We start from the raw sequence: 25,178 nt of genomic DNA, 5'->3' as shown, positions 1-25,178 counted from the left end.
TGCCACAGCCAGTCAAGACAGAGGAGAAGCAAACACCGCGTGCCTCCTGCCCCACCAAATCCACTCGTCTATATCGAACTACAGACAGTTCTTCGTGTTACTACTAGGGAAATAGAATATGGACTTGGAATTAGATGATGCCAAGGGATAATTTTTTCATATGTGGTAAAGGCATGAGGAGAAATGTTTCTTTTCTTTCTTTCTTTTTTTTTTTTTTTTTTTTTGAGATGCATGCTTGAAGTATGGGAGAAAAGATAATGCGTGCAATTTGCTGTAAAATGCTTAAGGAAAAGAAATTGACAGATGAGATAAAAATAGAAAGTTTTGGTAATTTTAGAATCTGGAGTGTTTACTATTTCTCTACTATTGTGTAGTTTGAAGTTTTTCATATAAAAGAAGTAAAAAAATGAAATAGAGGTCATACTCCTTAGTGCATGGGTTGAAGAACTATAGTTGTGTGATTTAGTGTCATACCCTAAATCCTCCTTGGCTGAAACCATCAGTCATTATCCCTGTGACTATCCTACTCAGGCTGGGTTCCCTGACCCTCAGAAGTTGAGGAACAGTCTTAAAGGGTCCCAGACCTGGTACTGACCATAAATGTGTTCCCAAAGTTCTTATCACATCACTGTTTCTTCCAGAAAGCCTTCTGCATGTCAGGAGAGCATGGGGCTGATGGCACTGGCTGACCTGTCAGTTTTCTGGGTGGGCATACAGATTCTTTCAATCCCCCGGAACCCCTGACTGCAGCACACAGTCATTTTCAACAGCTTTCAGCTTTCACTTGCCATTCGAGTCTTAATTCAAGTGTCAGTCTAGAAGAGCACACTGAGCGGACCCCTGACAGGCTTATACCATCTGCAGTAGTATTTTCCTCCATCATCTTGACAGTCGAGAGCTGGCAATATTACAATTCAGACGGCACTCTGCGTTTGAAAGGAAAATTATGGTTTTCCAGAATGCAGCTGGTGTGCAAGTGAATAGGATGAAGTTGCTATGAAGCATTTCACTCATTTTATGATATGAAAAATAGTAAAATGTAGATTCAGCATGTGATTCTTACTTTAAGAGAACAACCAAAAGGCATAGAATTTTGGGAACAAAGGCAAACAAAGCATTCTGTTCCACAGTCATAATTTTAATAAAAAGCAAAAATAGCAAAACAATCATTTATAAACGACTTCTTCTCTGTTGGGAGAGTTAACATTGTTATTGCTGTATAAACCACTTGGAAATGAGCTGTTCGGATGCCTTGTTAAGATCTATTCTTCACAGAACATTTTCATTTTGCCAATTAAGCAGGAAAACCTGCAGCGCACTTTCCTGGAGGGAATCTAGCTAAAGTACCTCTCCCAGAGGAGACAGCCTCACCTGGGGGAGGCACTGTTTCCATTGCTCCAAGTTTTGGAGCAAAAGAAACAGATTCTCCACATGTGAAAAACAGAAGGTAGACAAAACAATCAGAGAAGCAGTGTTTTCCTTTACTTCACATCAGTTGTGCACGTTATAACAGGACACTTGCTTCTGAGAAAATCTTCACACATCCCACCTCTCTGGAACTAAGATGTTTCAGTGCTTATATGTATCAATATGGTTTCTCTGTCTCCCGATGGCAGTGGTGTGCTGATAAATGTTGAACAATTAGCTCTGGGGCGGGGAGGGTTGAAAACCTTGATATTTGGTGTTTGCCCATTTCTATAGTGTAAATATTCTCACCAGGGCTGATTCAGAGGTACCATGTCATGGTGAGATGTGCAGGGGCACACCATTATACATACAAAGTAATGTCAATAACCTCAGAACATAAATACTAGTAAAATAAGAAGTGAGGAGTTTTGAGTAATTACCTATATTTTAAATATACCTGTAGGTTTACATAATTTGATCTTTAATGATGGCTGTATTTAATAAACCAGCTCAGAACATTCGGAAAAATGTAACAATTCACTCTGATGAGCTGGTACCGGTGGCTCTAGCACACCACTGGAGCCCGGGGGACCTCCAGGACGGACTAAACACGATAGGCACCTGCCTAGTCCTGCCTTCACAGAGACCTTTATTGTTCTTAAGTGACTAAGGACACCCAGCTCTCCCCTTATAGGAAATCAGTATTCCTTCCAAATAGGAGATCCTGGGAGTCCCACTTGGGATAGGCCCAGGACAGCAACATTTTCCTGTTTTATTGGCTAGTTCCATCTGATCTAAGGGTTGTCATCCCTGCCAAGTCCAGATGGTGCTGTCGGGCTATCAGAGTTCTCTACACAGCACACCCCTCCCAGCCTTCTGCACTCCCCTCACCCTATTTGACAGGTTTAATTCAAGTCTTTGGCACCTCCTCCTTCCATTTGATGCAACGCCAGCAAACCTAATGCAGGAAAAGCCAAAAAATACCAGGTGCTAAATCACCCAAGGTCAGGCTGGTCATCAGCTTTCCAGCCTTTCAGTTGTCTGAGGCAGCTTTACATCCGAGGCAGCTTTACCTCCAGGATTTTTCTGAACCACATAGACCCCTTGTATCTAGGTGATGTACAGCATCAGGGAATCTCAAGGATGGATGGGACCTTCTAATCATTTAAGCCCAAACCACAGCATGCTGGAGCAGCCGCCAGCCCTACCCCCAGCATCTCTTTTCCCCAGCTGTACAGCTGCTGTCTGACAGCTTTTATCCCTTGGCACCTAGCCAGGATCACAGGAAAGCCCTGCCTGTGATTGCTCCCGGAGGAGGAAGCAAGAGGAAGGGAACCCAAAGAAAGGCAGGCATGTGGCTGAATGCGCCACATTCCGTATCGTATTTATTGATCACATTGATAGGTGACAAAACTAAGACTCGGCAAGGTGAGGTGACTGTCCCCAGGATCAAACAAGTCAGGATTTGAACCGGTTCTGACTCACACTGGTGCCATTCGCAGGAGTCCCCTTGCCTTCCGCGGGCGTGCTGCTTTCAGCTAGTGGGGACTATGGTTGCTGGGATGCCCGGCTGGTAGAGTGGGAATGGCAACTACATTCCAGGAAGAGACAGCATTCAGGTTCTCCCAAGCAAGGGAGCCGTCTCCACTTAGAAAAATCCTTTCGTAAGCCAACCACGATAAAAGATGAAACCGGGAAGCTTTAAGGGTGTGGCCAGGAATCGGAGTAAGGAAAGGCATGGCTATGCATGAGAACACAGATGGCCTGGTCTGTCTCAAGGAAGGGAGACAGGGAGACACGGAGCGGAAGGTGAGTGGAGATTCCCCTGTAATGTATGAAAAGAACACCTGAGGAGGGCTGTGTCGTCTACGTTGCTGCAGTGTCTGTCATTCCCTCCCACAGCATCCAGACATGCGCGTGCACACATTCAAACACTCATTTGAATTTTGCTGTGTGCAGAAGTCGGGGAGGGGACTGAACTTCATAACTTAGCCAATGCAGTGCAGGGATGAGACAACATTGTTGCTTAAAATGAGGTAGAGCAAGTCTGGAGTCAGCAGTTGCTACAAAAGCTCAAGCCCGGCTGGGAATGGTGGCACATGCCTTAATCCCAAAGACTTGGGAGGCTGAGACAGGAGGATCACAAGGCCAGCCTCAGCAACTTAGCGAGGCCCTAAGCAACTTAGCGAGGCCCTAAGCAACTTAGTGAGACTCTGTCTCAAAATTAAAATGAGTTGGGGAAGTGGCTCAGTGGGTTCAATCCCCAGTACCCCTAAAACAAAACAGATAAAAACAAAAACAAATCAAATCCCTTAGAAACCACAGAAATCCAGGGCTCAGAACAGGAGCCCATAGTTCTCAAACTCATCTGGATCTCAAGAAGTCTTCAGCTGACATTTGGGCTACAACAGAAAGAATCTGTGCCTTGGGTCTGGCTGCAAGGGGGACACACCTTAGAACAGAAAGTGGGAGGGAGCTTTTGACCTCATTGCTGATCGCAGCTGGAGCATGCATCAAACAGGAATCCCCTCCAGGGGGAGCTCATGGAAGAAGTTCAGGAACTGCAAACCTTTGGCATCCAAGACCCTCTACAGAAAGGACATCAGCCAAATTGGGGCCCAGCTCAGCATGGGTCCTCGCCCTTACATTCCTTCACAGAGTGTGGGGTGGAGCTAAATGGTCTCGGCTAGTCTTAAAGAAGGTGCAGGCCAGGAAGCAGACGGTTCCATGGGCATCTCACATGCCGTTGGGGTTCTCACCTAGACCCATGCTGTGTGAAGCCTTGACTGCTCACACAACGCCATGTTGATCTAGAACAGAGGCTCATCAGAAGGAAAAATGGGCAGAGGGTGGGAAGGATAGCAGCAAGTGCTAGGCATGTGAAGGGACAGAGCCACCTTTGGAACTATGCTAACCTGGGTGGGGAATCACATTGCCTGGGTCAGCCTTGCTGCTGACTGGCTAAGTGACCAAAGCCTCTGGAATTCAGGTTCCCTACTTGTAAAATGGGGACTAGACTAGTCTCCAAGTGCTGCTATTCCAGGTCCCTAATCTCTGGCTCTCCAGGGAAATTTTCCTGGTGTTGCTCTGGATCCCCAGAGAACATGAACTTTACAGAATGAGGTTACCAAACAGGGTTGCGATGTCAGCCCAGGGCTCAGGATAGTGCTGCTGTTGGCATAGGAACTGCACCTGAAGAAGGAAATTGGGAGGCATGAAGGAAGAAAGTTCATATTTAGCCATGTGAGTTTTACGAGGGCCGCAGAGCTGAGCCATAGATTTAGAACGGAGGCATAGAATCTTGTTTTAGGAAAAGATTAAACAGTATGTCCCTGAGAAGGATGGTCTTCTAGTTAAAAACATTAAAGCAACAAACTGTACTGATTTCGAGTTTAAGAGGCAGCTTTAAAAGCAATACCAGGTTTTCTATCACGTTATAGTTTCAGATCTAAGAACATTAACTTCAGGGACAGTGACAAATATCTATTGTCAGGTCTTTCCTGAAACATCTGCACAGACTAATAGTAAACAGAGGCCTCACCTTCAGGTCAAAGGGAAATAGTGAGGTGAAGTGATTTGTTTGCTTGAGCTTGGGTTTCCTCTCCTACTTGACTCCCCTCACTTCCATCAGTAAACTGTAGCCCTGAGCTTTGCCAGGCCTGGTATTTTGGTCCATTCCCTTCTGGGAGGGTCAACTGTTACTTGGGTGGTCCTGGGACCTCTCCCACCAATGAGCTGCTTCCATCTTCCCCAGATTTACACTCAGAGTATTCTCAAGACCAGTATTCCTCAGGACTTACAGAAGAGATGAGGCACATTTCCTCCACTTCTCCAGCGTCAAAGGAGTCCATGCATCTCAGAATCTTTACACAGAGCAGTTTCAAAGACATCAATCAGTATATTCACAATTCTTTCCTTAACATAACCCACAGAAGACCATTTTTTCCTCCTTCCCACCAGAGTTCCAAGTGATCCTGATTTCATTTCTTTCACGAACTATCCCGAACCTTAACCTTTCTCTTTCTTCATTGCCTGTCCCAAATGTATGGAGTCCCTTAGCTGGAAGCATTGGGAACAGGAATTACTTATGCCCGCTTATATTGCTTCTCAGACCCTAAAGACCTAAAGCCTCCAATTCACACTCTGTCCACCCCATACCCAATCAGACAGATAGCATGAAGACATTTTTCCCAAGTGCAGAATCATATATATTCTGAGTGACTGGGCTATTGGCATTCAGGTTTTGACCAGTTTCAAGATGCTACTACAAAATAATGGGAAGACCATATACAGACACAGAATCTATGTTACATAAGGAAGACTTAGTCAGTATACAGGAATCGGGTTTCAGGTTATATATGGTACATTCAGAAGGCTCTTTGAATACCCCATGATCCTTATTCTTTTCAGGTAATGTTTCCCTGGCTAGTGGGAAGGCCTCCAGAAGCTGCATTCCTTTTTTTGGGGCCCCTCTCACTGTTCGTTTTGCTAGTGCCAAGACTTCATGGCCTCTTCCTTTCTTATCTCCCTCAGAGGAGGAGTGATGAGAAGCTATTATAAAACCAGATGTGGGAGGTGTTCTGTTTCCACCTTCTACATAATGCACAGCCTCACTTATTAACTCATTTCAACCTCAGTGTGTCCCCAAGAGGTCACCAGAAGAGACCTGAGAAAAACGGAGGCACAGAGCTCAAGTGATCATACAGGGTGAGCAGCTGTTCAAGGGGAGAGCCAGAACTACAGTATGGTCCTATACCACATGTTCTTTTCAGCAGTTGTGGGCAGTGTGGCTGAGACTCAGTCCACGGCCAGCCGTGGTCCAGGAAATCCTGGAGGGGTCTAGGATCCAGCTATGATCCAGCTTTCCCTGCTTCTAGACAGGGCTAGTTCCAGGCAATGATGCCAATGATGACAGATGTCACTCCCAGCTGGAAAATGGGCCTCCTTTGGCAAAGAGATCTGGAAATACTCTAGCTCTTCTGCTTGGGATGGGGCCCTGCTGGCATCTTTTTAGATAAAGTAGGGAGATGAATGAATGCAGCTTCCAGGAGGTCAATACTTGGTTCAGAGGTTTACACAGAAAATATCTGACCAATTCTGGCAAGAACAAACCTGAAACTATCCTAAAGCCACCCTGAGTGCTAAAAATAAGGTACATGTCTTAACCTATAGAAGAGTGAAGTATTATCATTTTTCCAATTGTACAAGACACATTGCTTGGGTTACAGTTCAGTGGCATGCACCCTATGTTGGACGGCATTTAAACTACAACTGCATAGTGTGACATCTCCATTACATGGCACCAAACATTTTTCAGCTGTACAACTGTTACTTGGTGAGATCTGGTTTTTCACTACAATACTTTAAGAGCCAATTTCTATTTAAATGTGTTGTGGAAAAAAAATGTAATAGCTTAACTTTATATACATTTTACATTTATAGCAGAGTAAATACAGGAATTATGCACCCAAATGGGTGGTGTTGCCTTCAAAGTAGTTACCTTGGGAAGATGTATGTTTATTCCAGTGAAGTTGACCTTACTCAGAACATTTCTAGAACCGTCTTTGGAAACTGTCAACTTGTAAACTTCCTTGGTGTTGGTAATCTCTGTCCTTTGAGAGTTGATGTATTTTTTGAGGAATTATTTTTTTTTAACAAAGTGCATTAGAAAACAAGTCTGATAAATAAAACAGGTGATGGAGCTTGGCACTATCTTGGTGGTTGACTGGGTTGGCAGGGGGAGATTAAAAATTAAAAAAAAAAAAAAGTCCAACTATAAAGTTGTGAGGCCTCTTTCCTTTCATGGCTTCAAAGATAATCCTGAAGAGGAATTCTAAGTGTTCTTGGTGCATGCAACATCATAGCTCAAGAGGATGGTCTCCCAAGGAAATAACTCCAATGGTGGTAACTCTGAAATGCATTTGTTCCAGTGTATTTAGTCATCACTCATTTTCAGTAAAACTTTTACAAGCAGAAATGAAAAATTCCATCTCTATGATTTCTCCCAAGGAAAGGAGATCATCTACTGCTTGAAGAGTTAAAATAAAAACCACTTGGTGTCATGTCTACATTAGTCACCCCCAAAAATGTGCAATGAGTTAATTCCTGATACCTGAGTCTCCCCAGTTTGGAAAAGTGGGTAAGGACAGGTTTCTGGAGCCTGGATAAGAGTAGACTGTCCAGGGGATTGGAGTGTGTTTCCAAGAGCTCTATCTACCTCACAGGCCCACGACACCAACTCATATGAAAAAACCTTCTACAGCTAAGCAGTACATAAAGTTTCAGTAAGAGGAGGGAAGAGTGATTATCTTCCAGTAACTTTCTATGGTAAAAACCTACTGGCTTCTGGATGACAAGTGAACAGAGTTCGTTGAAAAGAAAGTCCTTGGTGTTTGATTCTAGTGCACGCTTAAGAAAGGAAGTGTGTGGCCACTAGCTCATTGAAGTGCATTTCCAGCTGAGGCCGAAGGCAGCAAAGGTGCAAGAAGCCGCTGGAGCTGGCATTAATCGAAGCAGGGTATATAAATTCAGTGTGGCGAAGCAATTTGTAGAAAGTCCCAGTTACAAAGCAGGACATATACCAACCAGCGAGGTCAAAGAATGTTCAATCTCACTTTCTACAAAGTGCTTCACTGAAGATGCAAATGAGGAAGCTCCCTAAAACACCATATCCTGAGTGTCAGAGAAATATGGTCAAGATGGTGATTGAGGGGAGCAGAGATCGATCCTGTAATAGTGTTTGGACTGTGTGTTCTCCAAGCCTCATACACACGCTGGGTGAAGGACATGCTACTACTGTCACATTCCGCCGTGGCTGCACATGCCTCCATCTCATGGCTGCTTTTAAGTCCAGTTTTTCCAGGAGACATTCTAAGTTCTTGTTCTTTACTGCTACCAGCCAGAAGCAGCACAGAGTCAGTGCCTGAAAGTCTACCATTATGTCCAAGAGCTCACTGCAGACACTGGTCTCAAATCGATCAGTTGGGATGTTGTTCTTGGTGAGTGTTTTTATGTCTTCGTAAAAACCACAAAGCTAGGCCATTTGCTTAAATCATCATTAGAAAGAATGCTGAGTGCCCAGATGGGATTTCTAGTTTCTGTGCAAATGAAATCACATTGGTCCAGATTTTATTCACTCGAAACTACTAGGGAAGCAGTAGGATTTGGTTTAAATGCTGCCAAGAAGCAGAAATTCACTTAAGCTTTAATTCTGAAGCCATCCTGATGTTAATGTTGTAGCCAGGCTCGGGATGCATGGGGGGCAGGCCCCCCCACTGTGTTTGCTGAGGAATTCCGGGCCTCTCCCAATTCAGGCTCACTCTCACTAGAGGTAGACCCGTTGTTGATGGTGTAGGGGCTCTCTGCAACTCCCTGAGCTGAAGCACAGCCATCTGGCTCATTCTTCTCCCTGGGACCTGACAGTCCTGGGAGGACAGCCATCTTCCCAGTCTGCCTATTTGGCAGCAAGGACATGGTATAGTCTGCAATGATCCCACCCACATCTAAGTTGCAAGCCTGGTCGAAGGCTAGGAAGCCGACATTTGCATTTGCTTCACACACCACAAAGGAGCCATCATCCATGATGAGGAGATCAATGCCACAGAAGTCCATGCCCAGGATGTTGGACACCTGAATAGCCAACTGCTTGCCTTGTTCTGTCAGTGGACACATGACGCCCACACCACCTGTGGAGAAAGCACAGTGATGTCAAGGGGACAAAAGATGCTCACTGATGAGTCAAAAGACCCTTCAAGGAAGAGATGGGACTGCTGACAAGGGCCACAAGATAGGCACCGTCATTACTCACAAAAGGCCTGGATGGATATCAGGACACCCTTTGGGGGGGGAAAAAAAAAATCTAGAGTCTTAAAAAAGCTGAGAACTTCTTACCCAGCCATTGCACCACTAAGGAAACAATTTTATGTCTGGAAAATATTTTTACACACCAAGATGCTGATGGCAGTATTGTTTAAAACACTGGAAAATCCTAGTTTCTGGTACACAGTAGGCATTCAATAAATATTTGTTGAATGAAGACATAAAAATTATAATTAAATATCTCATACAAGAAGAAACAGCATATTTATATCCATTAATAATAATGCTCATAGAGTTTGTAAGCCTTCAGGAAGTGACCAAGAAGAATTAAAGATGGTATAGTATAGTATGACTGTAACTTGCAAACAATATCTGTCAGAAGAAACAACTGAGAAGAATGATACCAATGGTTAATAATAGTTGCCTCTAAATGGTGGGGATAATAAGTGTTTTTCTTTTTCATTTGACTTTGCTGTATTTTCTGAATTTTCTACATTGACAATGTAGTTCTTTTATGATTAGAGAAAATAAAAATAATAACTCTTAAGGAGAGAAAGATGGAGAGGATTATGAGATAAAATCCTGTACCCAGGACTTGTTAAGAAGCTAGGACCTCAGACTTCATTGTCTCCCTTTAGTCTCCCTGGAAAGACTTAAGAATTGTATTCAATACAATATAACAGTATACAATACAATAGTATTATATTCTAATAACTAATGTCTTTACCTTAACACTGTCCCTCCCCCACGTGGGACATGCTATAAAAACAGTTTAAAACAGCTCACCAAGAAAAGTAGTGTGGATATATTATAAAACCATTGTGGTTCTTTAGTGAGGTAATAAAAAAAGACAAAATAATAAACCATGAGGTTCAATACTGCAGCAGTACATGATTATCATGAAAATGAAATAACTCTAAGGTACTGAGCACTGTGTCAAACTAAATCTCACACTTGCCTGTCATGCAACTTTGCCACAGTATCTTACAATTATCTGCTTGCTTGTCCTCTTTATTGGGCCACATGCTGGCCCAGGGCAAGGACTCCCTCATAATCTCTATTCTCTCAACATCTGCTGCAAAGCTGCCGTGAACACTTGAGAATGTTAGTGAAAGAGGGACTAAACCAGTGTCTAAGTCTCTTCATTATTTGCTAGACTTGGTATACTCATCTGGTGAATTAGGAAATAGTAATTATAGTTTGTTTTTTTTTTTCAAATTACCAACATATAAATTCATTCAATGAGGCTGACAATAGCTTTTCTGTGATGGGACAAGAATTTACATCCCTCCTGGAATATCTCATCCATTCAGCCATGACAGAAAATAAGCTTTATCAGTAAGTTAAAAGGATGGGGTTATGTATTCAACCAAAATATAAACTGCAGCTTTCTAATAGTATCATATGTGAGAGGAAAATAAAAATTTCAATTAAAATATAAAATCAAAATATAGTATTTCTCTTGTTGGTGCCTTAGTTTAGACCCTTGGTATTCTTGGCTTGAGACACTGCAACAGATTCTAAACTCATCTCCCTGCTCCTGTCTTATTGCCTTTAATCCATCCTTTACCCCAATGGGAGATTTTCTTAAATGCTGGTCCTCATGTCAATCCCTTCTTTAACTCAGACTGCTAAGTCCTAACAATAGTAGGATAGGATTCAAACGTTAATGTCTTGACATTCCTTGCCTTGACCTCTGTCACAGCACTGACACTTACATGTCCCCCTCCTGGACAGCTTGCTGACATGGAAAGGGCTCCTTTCTCCTCTTCTCTGTGAGAACCTCGTGCCTAACAGAGGACTGACATGATAGTAGGGACACATATACACATACTCGGCAGGTTCAAACAGTCTAATGAAATATCCTGGTGGCCTTCCATGACCAACAGACCCAATCTGAGCCTTTATATCTTACCAAGAGAGCAGTTGCTCTGCATCCGTCCATCTGTGGAGCAGCGAAGCATGGAGCCTATCACCTGGCCCCCTACCACAACCACCCGGATATCTTTTCCGTGGGACTCCTTCACATACTTCTGGAACAGGTAGGGCACATCATGGCGGACCAGATGGCAGATGTCTGAGAGGTGATGCTTATCTCTTGCAAGAAAAACGGCTTTTCCTTTAGGAAGAAAGATGAAGGGCAATAGAAGCCGTTAGCGAGGGAAGCCTCAGGCCCCTGTCCTTGCCATCATGCCTCCCTGTCCCAAACACGCATCAGTTCTCTCTGAACTTCCCTCATCGTGGCCCTTTCTATTTCTCTGATGAGGCTCCTGCTTCTTATCAAATAGCCACTGAACCTTATTTTCTCTTGATTTTCCTCAGGTCCCCCCGAGAAGACCACCACTCTTCTCAAAATGAAATAGTAGCGCATTTAGAAGGGGGCTAAGATAAAATCCTAAGGATCTAATCAAATCCATTCCAGAAAGTTAATTAGCATTTCCTATCACCTGAGGATGCTGGTGAGGCAGCGTCCATGGCTAACACATTTTTTTTGTATCCCCCAAACCTCACACTGGACTTGACATACAGGGCAGATGTCCATCAATTTTTATAGAACACAATTAATTACATGTATTTAGAGAAATTCAAAGTGGGTATGGAAAGAAAGTCAAAACAGATAATTACAACATAGCATGATGTGCATTAAGATTACACTCCATTTACGTATGATCTACCAAAATGTATAAATGCATTCTACTGTCATGTTCAACTAATTAGAACAAATAAAATTTTAAAAAAATTTAAAAAGAGGTCTATGCAAAAATCTGTGGGAGCTCAAAGGAGGGAACACCTGATGAAGTCCTATTTATTATTTATTTAATCCAAGGAAGGGTCCATATTTCTATTGCTCTCTAGGAAAGCATTCCTTCTTGATTCTAAATTCTTATTTTCTGTTTGAATCACCTACGCTTTTGTAATTACTCAGCATCTGCTTTCCATTTGCATATTAGTCAACAAATCTGAGCAGGGGTTCCTAAAAGGTTTGCTCTGCAGATCTGACATGAGTATGCCAGTTTGAACATTCTTTTCGGCAAAAAATGAAACAAAGAAATGGTTTTCTCAATTTCATGTCACCATCACAAAAGATGTGGAAACTTTCTGAAGTTTGTTTGTTTTTTTAACAGTGCTGGGGATTGACTCCAGGAGCAGTCTACCACTGAGCAACAGCCCCAGACCATTTGATTTTTTATTTTGTGAGAGGATCTCTCTAAGTTGCAGAGGTTGATCTTCCTCCTCAGCTTCCCAAGTTGCTAGGATTATAGGCAAGTGCTACCCTCCAAAGTCTTAATAAAAAGACTGATGGGTATCAGTTCCTAGTGGCATATAAGACTGAAAAGTAACTTCCAAAAACATGTCATATCCAGTAATTTAATCACTCCAATCCATTCCTGAATGAACCCAAGACATTCAACATCATTGAAGGAGAGGAAGCAAGTGATCTGAAGATGTCCAAGTAACAGGTGGTAGGAGGGCGTGCGGTTAAGTGGGCAGTCAGTGTCAGCTGGAGTCCTGCAAGTGGTCATGGGAAGAAACAGAAGTGATACAGGAGTGACTTGTTCCAAGTCTCAAGTAATGAGTAGATATATAAGCAGTTAGACACTTGGCGTCAGGAGATCAGGCATCTGGCAACAGATGGCTGGGGTTTACTTAGAAGCACTGGAGTTCTCTGGACATTAGGTAGGATTTTCAGCAGAGATGATGGCTAGGGATTGGTTCCTGGCTCAAAGGTCCTACTATGGGGCTTAGTCTGCAATTAACAAAGGAACAGCAGTTTTAATGCAAGGAAAAAAAAAAGGAAAGGCACAAAGATTAATCATCTACCAAGTGCCTCCTCCCTTGGACTTACTTCCATATACAGTTGGCTCTGTATATGTGAGGGTTCTCCATCTGAATATTGAATCAACCATATTCCAAAAATATTCACAAAAAAACAGCATCTGTACTGAACATGTACTGACATTTTTCCTTGTCATGATTCCCTAAACAACATGATTTATTTATTTCACATTTGCATTGTATTACATTTTATAAGTAACTTAGAGATGATTGCAAGCATACAGGAGGATGTGTGTAAATTATTTTCAAATGCAGTGCCATTTTAAGTAAGGGACTTGTGCATCTATGGACGTTGGTGTCCCTGAGGGATCCTAGAATCAATCCTCTGTATATGCCAAAGGACATTGATACTATAGTCTAACTTAACTGCTGGAACTCTGTTTTTTACCTATCCTTTTTTCCTGCTAATACACTGTATGTTGCACTAGTACCAAATAATGTGAAAATAAAATTAAGAACACAATTCAAGAATGGAGGAACTTTAGATTACACAGAGGGAAATGAAAGGGAGGTGGGTATGAAAAAATGGTGGAATGAGACAGACATCATTACCCTATGTACATGTATGGTGTGAATCTACATTGTGCACAACCATAGAAATGTAATAATGTACCCCATTTGTGTACAATGAATCAAAATGCAGTCTGTAAAAAATTTTAAAAAAGTCTTAAAAAAACACCACAATTCAATTTACAATAGCATCAAAAGGATTAAAGTATTTAGGAATTAATTTAAACAATGATGTACAAGATTTACACACTGAAAATGATAAAATGCTGTTGAAAGAAATTAAAGATCTAAATAAATGGGAAGACATCATGAATTGTTAAGATGGCAATACTCCTCAAATTCATCTATCAATCGCTATCAAAATTCCAACTTCCTTTTTGAAAGAAATCAACAAGCTAATTAATCCTAAATTCACATGGTATTTTACACTTCCCAATTTCAAAACTTATGAAGATATAGTAATCAAGAAAATATGGCCTGGCATAAAGATAGACATATATGTGTCAATGGAATAGAATTGAGATGCAGATTTTTTTTTTTTTTTAATAAAGTTTGAGAGCTCAGAAATAAACCTTCACATGCATGGTCAACTGAGTTTTTATTTTTTATTTAATTTTATTTTTTTTGTTCAGTGCTAGGAATTGAACCCATGGCCTCACACATAGGCAAACACTCTACCAAAGAGCTACATCTCCAGCCTGTTCAAATTTTTGATAAGGGTTCCAAAAGCAATCAATGGGGGGAAAACAGTCTCTTCAACAAATGGTACTGGGGAAACTGGATATCCACCTGCAAAAGAATAAAGTTGGACACTGACCTCATGCCATATACAAAAATGAATCCAGAATGGGTGAAAGACTCAGATATAAAACTATAAATTCTCAGGAAGAAGCATATGTAAATCTATGTGATCTTGGATTAGGCGAGCACAAAAATAACATCAGAAGTACACAGAACCTGAAGAAAAAATAAATTTGGCTTTATCAAAATAAAAAAAACTTTTGTGTATCAGAGACACCATCAAGAACATGCCTGTAATCTCAGCAGTTCAGGAGACAGAGGCAGGAGGATCCTGAGTTCAAAGCCAGTTTCAGAAACTTAGTGAGGCACTTAGCAATTCAGGGAGATCCTGTCTCTAATAAAATATTTAAAAAGGGCTCAGTGGTTAAGCACCCCCGGGTTCAATTTCTAGTACCAAAAAAAAAAAAAAAAAAAAAAAAGGCAACCTAAAAAATGGTTAAAAAACAAAAAGTTCAAATTATACATTTAAGAAGTGTCTATCATAGTACATTATTTAAAAAACCTAAAAAACTCAAAATAAATGAGCTAGTTTAAAAGGGCAGAAGTTTGAGTAAATATTCCTTCATGGAAGATTTAAATATGGCCTGTAAGCATATGAAAAGACGCTTGACCTCATCAGTCATTAGAGAAATACAAATCAAAACCACAAGGAAATACCACTGCATGCCCACAGGATGGTTATAATAAACATGCATACATACATACATACATAAAAAATAATAAGCATTGGCAAGGATGTGTGAAAATGAAACTCTCATATGTTGCTGGTGGGAATGTAAAATGGCATAAGCACTGTAGAAAACAACTTGGCAGTCCTCTAAAAGTTAAGCAGAGAATTGCCACAGCACTTGGCAATTCCATTTCCAGATATATACCCAAGAGAAATGAAAATGTATGATCATATGAAAACCTGCACACAAATGTTCATAGCGGCATTATTCTTAATTGTCGCAAAGTGGAAATAAATAACCCAAATGTCCACCAACCAATGGCTAGGTAAACAAAATGTGGTGTATCTATACAATGGAGTATTATTGACTCCTCAAAAGGGGTAGAGCAGTGCTCCACGACATGTATAAACTCTGAAAACATGCTAAGAACCAGACACCAAAGTCCATCTATTGTCTGAATCCCTTTATTTAAAAATGTCCAAAATAGGCAAATCCATGGAGACAGAAAATAAAATAATGGTTGCCAGGACAATTAGGACTAACTTCTTTTTTGTAATTTTTATTGGCTCTTTTTAGTTACACATGACAGTAGAGTCCCATTCTGATATAATAGGTACATGGTTTCTTTAGGGGGAGATAGAAATGTTTTGAAATTAGATAGTGGTTATTTTTTTTTTTTTTTGGATCCTCATAATATTTTAATTTTTTTCCTTGGATTATTTTTCATTAAGAAATACAGCAGTGAATAAAGACAAGTACTTAAACTTGTGACGTGTATGCCCCTAACAAAACACTGACATTTCCATCACTCTAGAAATTTCCCTCATAACCCATCCCAGAAAATCCTCCCATTCCCACTCAACATAACCATTGTTCTACTGGTTAGCACCGTAGGTTATTTTACCTGATCCAGATCTTCATAGAACTGTAGTATATAGTATGTTTTTTCTCATTTCTTTCTAGATAGTGGTTATTTTTGTAAGACAGTGAATATACTAAAATCCACTGAATTTTATAACCTACTGAAGCAAATTTTTTATGTAGGTTATATCTCAATTTTTAAAACTTTAAAAAATATTATGTATTATGTTTAATTTCTGTTTATTGGCCATCATACCTTTTTACAATGTAAGCTCCTTGAGGACAAGAATTTTTGTTTTGTTCTTATCTGTATCCTCAGAGTCTAGAATAAATAATACATGACACTCTGTAGGCACTTGATAAATATTAGTTGAATTTTATGTACATTTTATAATTTAAAAAAATAGCCATGAGATTGATTGGATTTTAGCACAGCAGCTTATGTCAATAGTATCAAAGCTCTCCTTTGCTCATTTCTCTTGCTCAACAGGCAAGAGATGATTGTGTTCACACTTGCTTCTGTGTGTTGCTCACTCATCACTTCCAGTTCAAATTCTATATGGTAACTTAAATCTCCTTTCGTGGCAGAGTGGGCCCCTCCCTCCTTCAGGATCAAGGGGCCCCTGGGCCTGTCTGCTACAGAGGTCAATACCCTGCAATAGAAGCCCCTCTACAGTCTTCTCACTGGGGCTCCTTGAGAGCAGTGATTATGTCTGGTTTATTTCTATGTCACAGACCCTACATCACAATCACTGTCATCGCATATCTGTTTAGGGCTATCTCCCCTTCTCCAGATACCCTGAGCCTAAGCATGCTATGCCATCCAGGCCTCACACTGAGTTACCTGCTCACAACTGCAGGAAGACTGCTCTCTCCTGCTGAGTCCCTGGTATACACCCAGCACTCTCGTGGGCCTTACAGAGACAGTGCAGCTCAGGACCTAGTCCTTGCCCTTGAGCTGTTCACAGTCTAATGAAGGAAACAGACACCTACACCTAAAACGGTCATCAAGGGTAGGACTATGACAGAGGATGTACAAAGTGACATGGAAACAAAAAGGCTAGAGCAATTAATTTTGTCTGGAAGAGAGGAAGGGAGACCAGGGGTGAGGATAGAAAATAAATGGTATTGGGAGCTGGCCTTAAAGGATGAGCTAAAGTTGACCAGGTGGGCAGAGAAAGATGGTATTCCCAGCAAAGTAAAGAGGGCAGAGGATTATAGACAGGAAAAACCATGGTCTAGTAGGTGAAAGAGAGGTAGCTGGGAATGAACTATGGAGGGTCCACATGACCAGAGAGGGCTGCAAGGAAGGTTGAGGCTGTCTGTACAGGGCGAGAGTGACATGATAAGGAATATGGACTTTAGTCTAACAGGCAACACAGGGGCTGGGGTGGGGGCTGTTCGGCGAAAGAGTGACAAGAATAGATCTATGTTTCAGAGAAATCACTCCAAGAAAAAAACGGAGGATGCACTGGCAGTGGGGCACAGAAATCCATCAGTAAAGACAGGTGTCTACTGTAATAGCCCAAGGAGAGAGGACAAGGGTCTGACAGAAGCAAGGACAGAGAGGACCAAGTGGAGGGCACCAGGAGAATCACCCTGCAAGCTCCTCAAGCAGTGTTTCCACTTGTGCAGGTGCACCTGCCACCCTCGCAGATGGATCACCCCGGAAGCCCAGGAGGGGAAGCACTGACCCTGGTGGCCTCGTGTGCTCTTCACCACGACTGGGTAGCCCAGGGGCTCAGCTTCATCAATCATTTTTGAAAAATCTTCATGTCCACCTGCCAAGAAAAGGTGAGAGTCAGTGAAGGTAAAGCTGATGGTCAGGGAGTGGTCAGCCCAGCCCTCTGCAGGAGGCCTCCTGTCTCTGAGTAAGTTGATTCGAACCCATTGGATCCAACAGACATGCATTATGCACCTGTGGCGTAAAAGGTGGGAGCAGAGGTAAGGAAACCAAGATTTACTATGTACCTATGTGGTGAAGTCTGCCCGTGGCTTCGGTTCATACAATGCTCTACGAACAGTAGATAGCTTTCTCTTCAGGATGGTTGTGGTAGGCGGAATTCTAGGATGGCCCCCAAGATTCCCACCCCCAGTGAACACTCCTTGAACATGGGAAAGACCAGTGAATATGATGGGATATTAAAAAAAATCTGTTGATTTTGAGTTCATCAAAAGGGAGATGATCCTTTGTGGGCCTGATCTCATCAGGTAAGCCTTTTATAAGAATGTGAATCAGAGACTCTTCGGCTGGCTTTGAAGGAGCAAACTTGTCATGCTGTGGAGAAGGACATGTGGCAGGGAACAGTGGGTATCTTCTAGGGCCTGAGAATGGTCTCCAGTTGTCAGCTAGTAAGAAAGAGGAGACCTGGACCTACAATGGCAAAGAACTGAATGTCAACAGGCAGTCAGCTTGGAAGAAAACTCCTGAGCCTCCGATGAGACCACAGACCCAGCTGATACCTTGATTTCAGCCTGGTGAGACCCTGAGCAGAGAACCCAGCTGTGCTGTGGCTAGACTTCTGGCCTGCAGAAACAGAGATGATCAATGAGTGTTTTGTTTAGTCACTAAGATTTTAGTAGTTTGTTATGCAGCAATAGAAAACCACTTCCCAAAGACACTTAGCCTAAAGATTTGTCACCCAAAGTTAAGGCATGATTCTAAAGCCTGAACTGGCTCTGCTACACCTCTTAAATCTTTAAATCTTACTTGATTTAAAAATATGAACAATTATGTGCATGAAAATCTTTCTAAAGTATCTTACAAACTTTCTTGACTTCCTACATATACTATGTTGAGCATAACCTTTTCTTGATAACTTAGGACCAATGTCATGAACATCAACAATTGTACCATAATGACCTCAGGGATGACACTTGCCCTCTATTTAATGGCATCCAACTAGTGCACATTCTTGTTGTTGGACATGGTTTTTGATGGCTGTCACCTTCCATCTGTATGGATGTCAATGATTACCTCTCACTACTGTCCACACAGGACAGGAACCTCTCTTTCTGCTTCTCCTAAGAGCTTAGAAAAAACAACTTGTGAGATGAGTTTTCCTGCATAGGGAAAATCATCTATTAAGTGAAATAAGTTTGATGTTTGTTGGGATTTGTGACTCATATGGGGGTTACTCAGAAGTCCTTTTGGTTTACTTCCTAGTTCTCTGCTGGATGGATGTGTTTTATAGTTACATTAATGGGCATATTTGTTTTCTATTGCTGCTATAACTAACCATTTAGCAATTTCAACACAAATCTACTCTTACAGATCCTGAGTCAGAAGTGCAAAATGGATCTCCCTGAGCTAAAATCAAAAGGCCAGCTGGACACACTCCGAGGGGAGGATCTGTTTCCTTGCATTTTCAGTTTCTAGAGGTGGCACACATTCCTTGGCTCATGGCTGTCTTCCATCTTCAAAGCCAGCAATGGCTGAGTCTCTCTCACATAATACCCTCTGTCCTTCTTCTACAGGCACATCTCCCTCTGACTCTATTTTCTGCCTGCTGTTTCTACTTTGTTTGTGGTGCTAGGAACCAAACCCAGCACCTCACACTTGCTAGGCAAGGTTCTACCACTGAGCTACGTCCCCAGCCCTCCCTCTTCTAATTTTAAGAACACTTATTACATTGGGCCCACCTGGATATTTTAGGAATATCTCCCTATCTTCAGGTCATCTGACTAGCACTCTTTATCTGCAGCCTTGATTCCTTCTTGCCATGGAACCTAATATACTCATAGGGTCTGGGATTAGGTCATGGGCATGTTTGGAGAATCAATTTTCTTGCTTCCCACAGGCAGTAGCATAGTTTTTCAACTTTTACAAAGTCAAATACTTTGGAGAACTTACGAGACCTATCTGGTTCAAAAAAGAGCTAATGATTAAAAGAAAAAAAAATAAATAAGCCAGGTGTGGTGCTGCACACCTGTAAAACCAGCTACTCAGGAGGCCGAGGCAGGAGGATTGCAAGTTCAAGGAGACAGACTTGGCAACTTAGTGAGACCCTGTCTTAAATTAAAAAAATAACAAGAGCTGGGGGTGTAGTTCAGTGGTAGAGTGCCCCTGGGTTCCATCCTCAATATCCATCAAAAAATAAATAAATATGAAAAGAAAAAATGAGGAAGCAGTGTAGGTAATCAGGGTATCTCCATAAAGACATTTTATAAGAAGGGAACTCCCAACTTCCTAACTTCCTGATAAACTCGATTTTTTTCTAGTCATCCTCTTTTCTTTCCCTAACAATGTGGTGAGAGAGGGATCCTCTTAATCTACAGCCATCCCTGCCCCTGTCCTGTGAACCCCTTCCCCTGTCATCTCCTCAGGGATCTTGCACCATTAAAGTGTTCCCTTTCTACTGTATCTTAAACCTCCTAGCTCTTAATTCATCAACATATTGAACAAGCTCAGCTCTCTTCCACCTTAAACAAATAAAATTCCTGTTCCTTGGTCCTGCATCACCCCTTAACTACAACTCTGTACCTCTACCATCAAGCTACTTGAAAGAGTTATAGAAGCCCACTGTTTCCATTCCCTCACTTCTCCTTCAGTTCCTCACTCCTGACAATTTGGCTTCTTTCCCTGTCACTCAACTGAAGCTATATTCACTAAATTTCCTGTTGCTAAATTCAACACACATATCTCTGTGCTTACATTCCTTGTCCTGTAGGAATCACATAACACTTTGGATTATTTCATCCCTCTTGGAATACTCTTTCCATTGGTTTCCATGACCCTCCTTCTTTCTCTTCTCACCTCTCAAGTTCTCCTACTTAGTTTCTTTTACAGGTTCCCTTTCCTTGACCTCTTCTCTACAAGGGTCCCTCTTTTTTTAATTTTGCTTTTCTGATATGGTAAAGTATACAAAATAGAACATGCGACAGTTCAATCCCTACGATAGAGTTTAGCCCTCCATTCTTTTCATTCTATAGATTCTGTCTTCTCATCCCTTCCTATGACTTCACTTGACATAGTAAAGGTTTCAAACCCCTTTTCCTAGTATGTGATTCTTCCAGATCCATTTATCCCCTGCCTACTGAATGTTTTTATTTGCCTATACCACAGACACCTCAAATAGAACTTGCTCAAACTGAACTCCTCTTTCCTTCACAACCACTTACTGCCTACCCACTATTTTGCTTCTTCCTTCCTGTTCCTAGTCTCAGTGAATGTCTATGTCCACATCTGGTAGGTCAGACCAGAAGCCTGATTCCTCTCCTTACTGCCCATATCCAATCAATCATGATGTCCTGCTCTTTCTATCTCCATCATAATTCCTAAATCTGTTCACTTACTTTCATTCTTACTATTAGTGTAGACCATCATTGTCACATGGATTATTAAAAAAAAAAAAAACCCTTCAAATTCTTATCTATCTCTATGTGGCCCCATCTACTTCCTACTCCATAGAGTAGCTAAAATGATCTTCTGCCCTGTCACTCTGATCACGCCACCTCCCTGATTAAAGTCCTCTGATAATCTCCTATTAGACTTGGATTAAGCCTACCTTTTTTATGTGCTGTTATGGCACCTTCTGATCTTTCCAATCCTATAACTCAACATTCTACACACTACTCTCAATACCACCAATAGGTCAGGTTCTCTCTTACCACGAGGTCTTCCTATGTTCTTTTCTCTGCTTAGATTACTCTCCCATGCCCCTTCTTTTAGCAGGATAACTTCAACTTAGGTGGATGTTATCTCTCTTAGGAAGCATTCTCCAAAGTCTTCTGAACTGCATTGAACTACCAGGAACACTAAGTCTTACCACGACACTGACTGGACTGGACTGGAGTTGCCTGTTCACCTGTTGTCTTCTGCCTCCGATGAACTGGGAATACCTCAGGCAGGAATTTTACAGCAATGGCTTAGTGTCTGATGTTGTAGCTGGTATGAGTGTCAACAGAGACATATTTGGTAAATGACTTACAGACAGAAAGCAAAGACATTTCAGACAGAGGGAATGGCCAAGATAAAGACCCAAGATATTGAATCACCTAAAACGAACAGACTCACATTGAAAGGCAAGAGATTACTGGAAAGTCTCTGGGGAGAGAAAATACAGAGAGATAGATGGTTTGGAAAGATTAGTTCCAACTGTATTTCAAGGAGACTCACCATAGGAGAAAGTGTCTGGCATGGGGACCCCATGTCCAGCCAGCTCTTGGAACGTCCAGAATTTGTTGATGCAGTTTAAGATGCTCTGTGGGCGATTGACCAAGCGGCAGCCCAGCTTCTCCAGGTGCCGCAGGACAGTGATGTCGCTGTCTGACTGCACGGAGGGTGTGGATACCCGTACAACTACCACATCCGGGAAGGTGGTAAGGGCCTTCTGGTTCAGCTGGAGGCCTGCAATCCAAGGACCAGAGTGAGCCCTGTGCTGCCGTGATTTAGTTCACCCAAAGAACTGCTTCCAACAGACTCCTCAAGGTTGAACCTGGCGGGAACAGAGCCTCAAAAACGGTCACCAGGATATCCTGGTGTGTGTTAACCAGAAGATCTGTAGTCAACCCTAATCTCCAAACAAATGGGCAGCACGTGATAATGAGGAAACACCAAGCAATGAAAAGAAAGGGGGAAGAGTAGCATATCAATAATACCCAAGTTAAGAGGAATCCACAGGAGATATGTATTCCAGCATTTTCCTTCCGTACTTAAAGTGTAGTAGTTTAGGAAGCGGAGGACTTGGTGAAAAGGCAACAATGCAGCCCCCTCCAGGAATCTGCATACTCCTTTATGACTTAATCTTAATAAATCTATATGGCTGGAACATTCTGCAACCATTTGGATTATTTTTATGAATATACTGTTATTTGTCAAATAACATAAGTATAAGTATCAATGTTAAGTGGAAAACAGGATACAGATTTCTAAATATTGCATTGTGATCTCAATTATATAAACAGATACAAATTGAAAAAGGCTAGGAGGAAATATACCAACATTTTCACAGTAGACAATGGGACCACAGATAATTTCTTTTTTATGTTTTATATTTATTTGTATTTTCCAGAATTCTCCAAGTACATATTACCTTTGTAAAAAAAATTTAAAGTCTACTAAAAATCAATTCAATATTTAACAGATATCAAACTCAATATTCAATATTAAATAATATTAATTGAAAGATATAACAATACATACAGTGCAAAGACCTGAAGCTGTGTTACACTGGGTTAATTGGGAGTATTAGCTTGATGTGAAGACTCAGAAGAAACTGAGCAGTCTTCAAGTTATTGAAGGACTTCTATGCAGAAGAATTACATGGCTTATCTTCGATGACTCCAAGACATAGAGCTAGCCATAAAAGCATTATTTTGTCTGGGTATTCTCTGCTGAATCCAGCCCCTAGAACCATGCCTGGTGCATGGTAGGAACAATTTCTCCATCAGGGATGAATAATAACAACACCAAAGCTCTAAGTTGAGAAAGAAGAAAAGAAATAAGCTCTAAGCGCAAAAGCAAAAAGGAAAAAAAAAAAAAAAATCACGGACCAACTCAACTATATTGATCTAACACACTTGTAGGAGATGTTTCACCAATTTAAAAAGGCAGGGTGCACAGGTGCAATTACTAAGCTAAATTGTTTTCAGTATTCCTGCTGATAGTGTGAACCCAAGAAAGTGGAACATAATTCACAGGGATAAAGAGTCTCCAGGTTATCTTCACTTTGCCATCAGAAAACAGTATCATTCATATGGTATGCTTTTACTGTACTTTGAAAAATTCCTTTGCCACTTATAGCCCTTGGGGAAAATAATATGAAAGGAAGGAGGGAATGACCCTGTGTGTTATCCTCAGAATTGGTAGAAGTATCTGAGTTGATGAAAATGGTGAGTATATACAAAACACCCAGGACAGCATTACACAGTGAGATCATTGAAAACCATAAAATGCTATACATATGCAAGGCACTCCACTAAGCAAGGTAGGACAGTTTATGGAGATTTTTACCACCTAATGAGAAAAATGGCTTTGCAACAGAAAAGTGACCTATAGAAGCGGGAAGCAACAAAAATATCTAGCTTTCAAATCCCAACACGAAGCCACAGACAAACAAAACTTCTAAGTGGGAAGAAAATAATTTAATCCATTTCTGGAAGTACCAACCACAAGTGCACAGAGACAGCTCAGCCTCAACAAGCAGATTCACATATACCTAGGAAGTCTTACCAGGACTTCATCTCTCTTCTCCAAAGGTATATCTTTGGGCCTGGCTCATTCCAACTGAAGCCTTTAATAAATGAAGAATGGAATGGGTTAAAGTGGAGCCAAAAAAGGCTCTACCAAGCAGTTAGACAGGTCTGGTGTCTGACTCTGCTGCTGTCCAGCCCTGTGCAGAGGGCGTTAGGGTGCATCTGCAAAACTAATCACGCAGGCCCTCCACATCCATGGTTCCACATGTGCGGATCCAACCAACTGTGGACAGAAAGTACTCAAAAAAATTAATATGCACCTCTACTGAACATGCACAAATGTATTTCTTGTCATTATTTTCTAAACAATACAGTATAATAAATAGTTATAGGGCTGGGTGAGTAGCTCAGTGGTGGAATACTTGCCAAGCATGGCCAAAAGGCCCTGGGATCAATTGCAGCATGACAGGAAGAAAAAAAAAATACAAAAAAACCCCACAACTGTTTACATTGCATTTTTATTGCATTGGGTACCATTAATAATCTGGAGATGATTCCATGTATACAGGAGGGTATGCATAAGTTATATTACATAATTAAATATTACATAATTTTACATAAGGGACTTGAGCATCCTCAGATTTTGGTATGGGGTGGGGGGAGTCCTGGAACAACCCCAGGTTGATACAAAGGGATGACTGTGCATCTTCATCCATTGGCACGGTTCTGACATTCTTGCTCTTGGCAACTTTGCTTGACCTTTAATCATTCCCCTTGCCTTATCCATCACATTTCTAGAATGTTACTTCTGGTGGACAAGAGGCTGCTGCTCATAGCGGCTTCAGCGGGAACAGTAACTGCAATACCATGGCCAAGAAAAAACAATCTGGATTTAAGGCTGTCCCCTGGTAAACCTTCCTGAATTCCAAGACCTTTAACCACTTAAGTAATCTCTGCTCTCTCTCCTCATTAACATCTCTTCTCAGGAAAAGGACCTAATAAGCTTAATGCAGAATAAAGCTTCCTTAATCTGTCAACTTTCCCAGAATCTTTAACATTCCCACTGCAATCTACAGGCTTCAAGACAAAGGAATGAGGAGTTGACTCAGGACATGAGGAAGACAGGGCCCTGGTTGG

General features: G+C 41.5%; 1 protein-coding gene across 3 annotated transcripts in view; it reads right to left on the bottom strand.

The window, feature by feature from the left end:
* The window catches only part of RIMKLA (ribosomal modification protein rimK like family member A), a 38,050-nt gene that overhangs the window by 2,869 nt on the left and 10,003 nt on the right, over positions 1–25,178 (bottom strand). Inside the window, exons 2-5 of one of the 3 annotated variants that reach the window (XR_013765970.1) lie at positions 22,024–22,254; positions 17,600–17,686; positions 11,141–11,344; positions 4,949–9,092 (exon numbers count right to left, since the gene is read on the bottom strand). Coding sequence is in view for 1 of the 3 variants with exons in the window: in XM_079152474.1 (XP_079008600.1) it covers positions 8,635–9,092; positions 11,141–11,344; positions 17,600–17,686; positions 22,024–22,254 (980 nt within the window). In the remaining 2 variants the exon portion in view is untranslated. Of the gene's footprint in view, positions 1–186; positions 9,093–11,140; positions 11,345–17,599; positions 17,687–22,023; positions 22,255–25,178 lie in introns of those variants that run through there. The other 2 variants (XR_013765971.1, XM_079152474.1) reach the window with 2 other exon arrangements.

This window comes from Sciurus vulgaris (genome assembly GCF_902686455.1).
Source record: "Sciurus vulgaris genome assembly, chromosome: 1".
In the NCBI taxonomy this organism is placed as follows: domain Eukaryota; kingdom Metazoa; phylum Chordata; class Mammalia; order Rodentia; family Sciuridae; genus Sciurus; species Sciurus vulgaris.
Note: the sequence above shows the minus strand (reverse complement) of the source record. Positions and strands in the feature narration are given on the sequence as shown.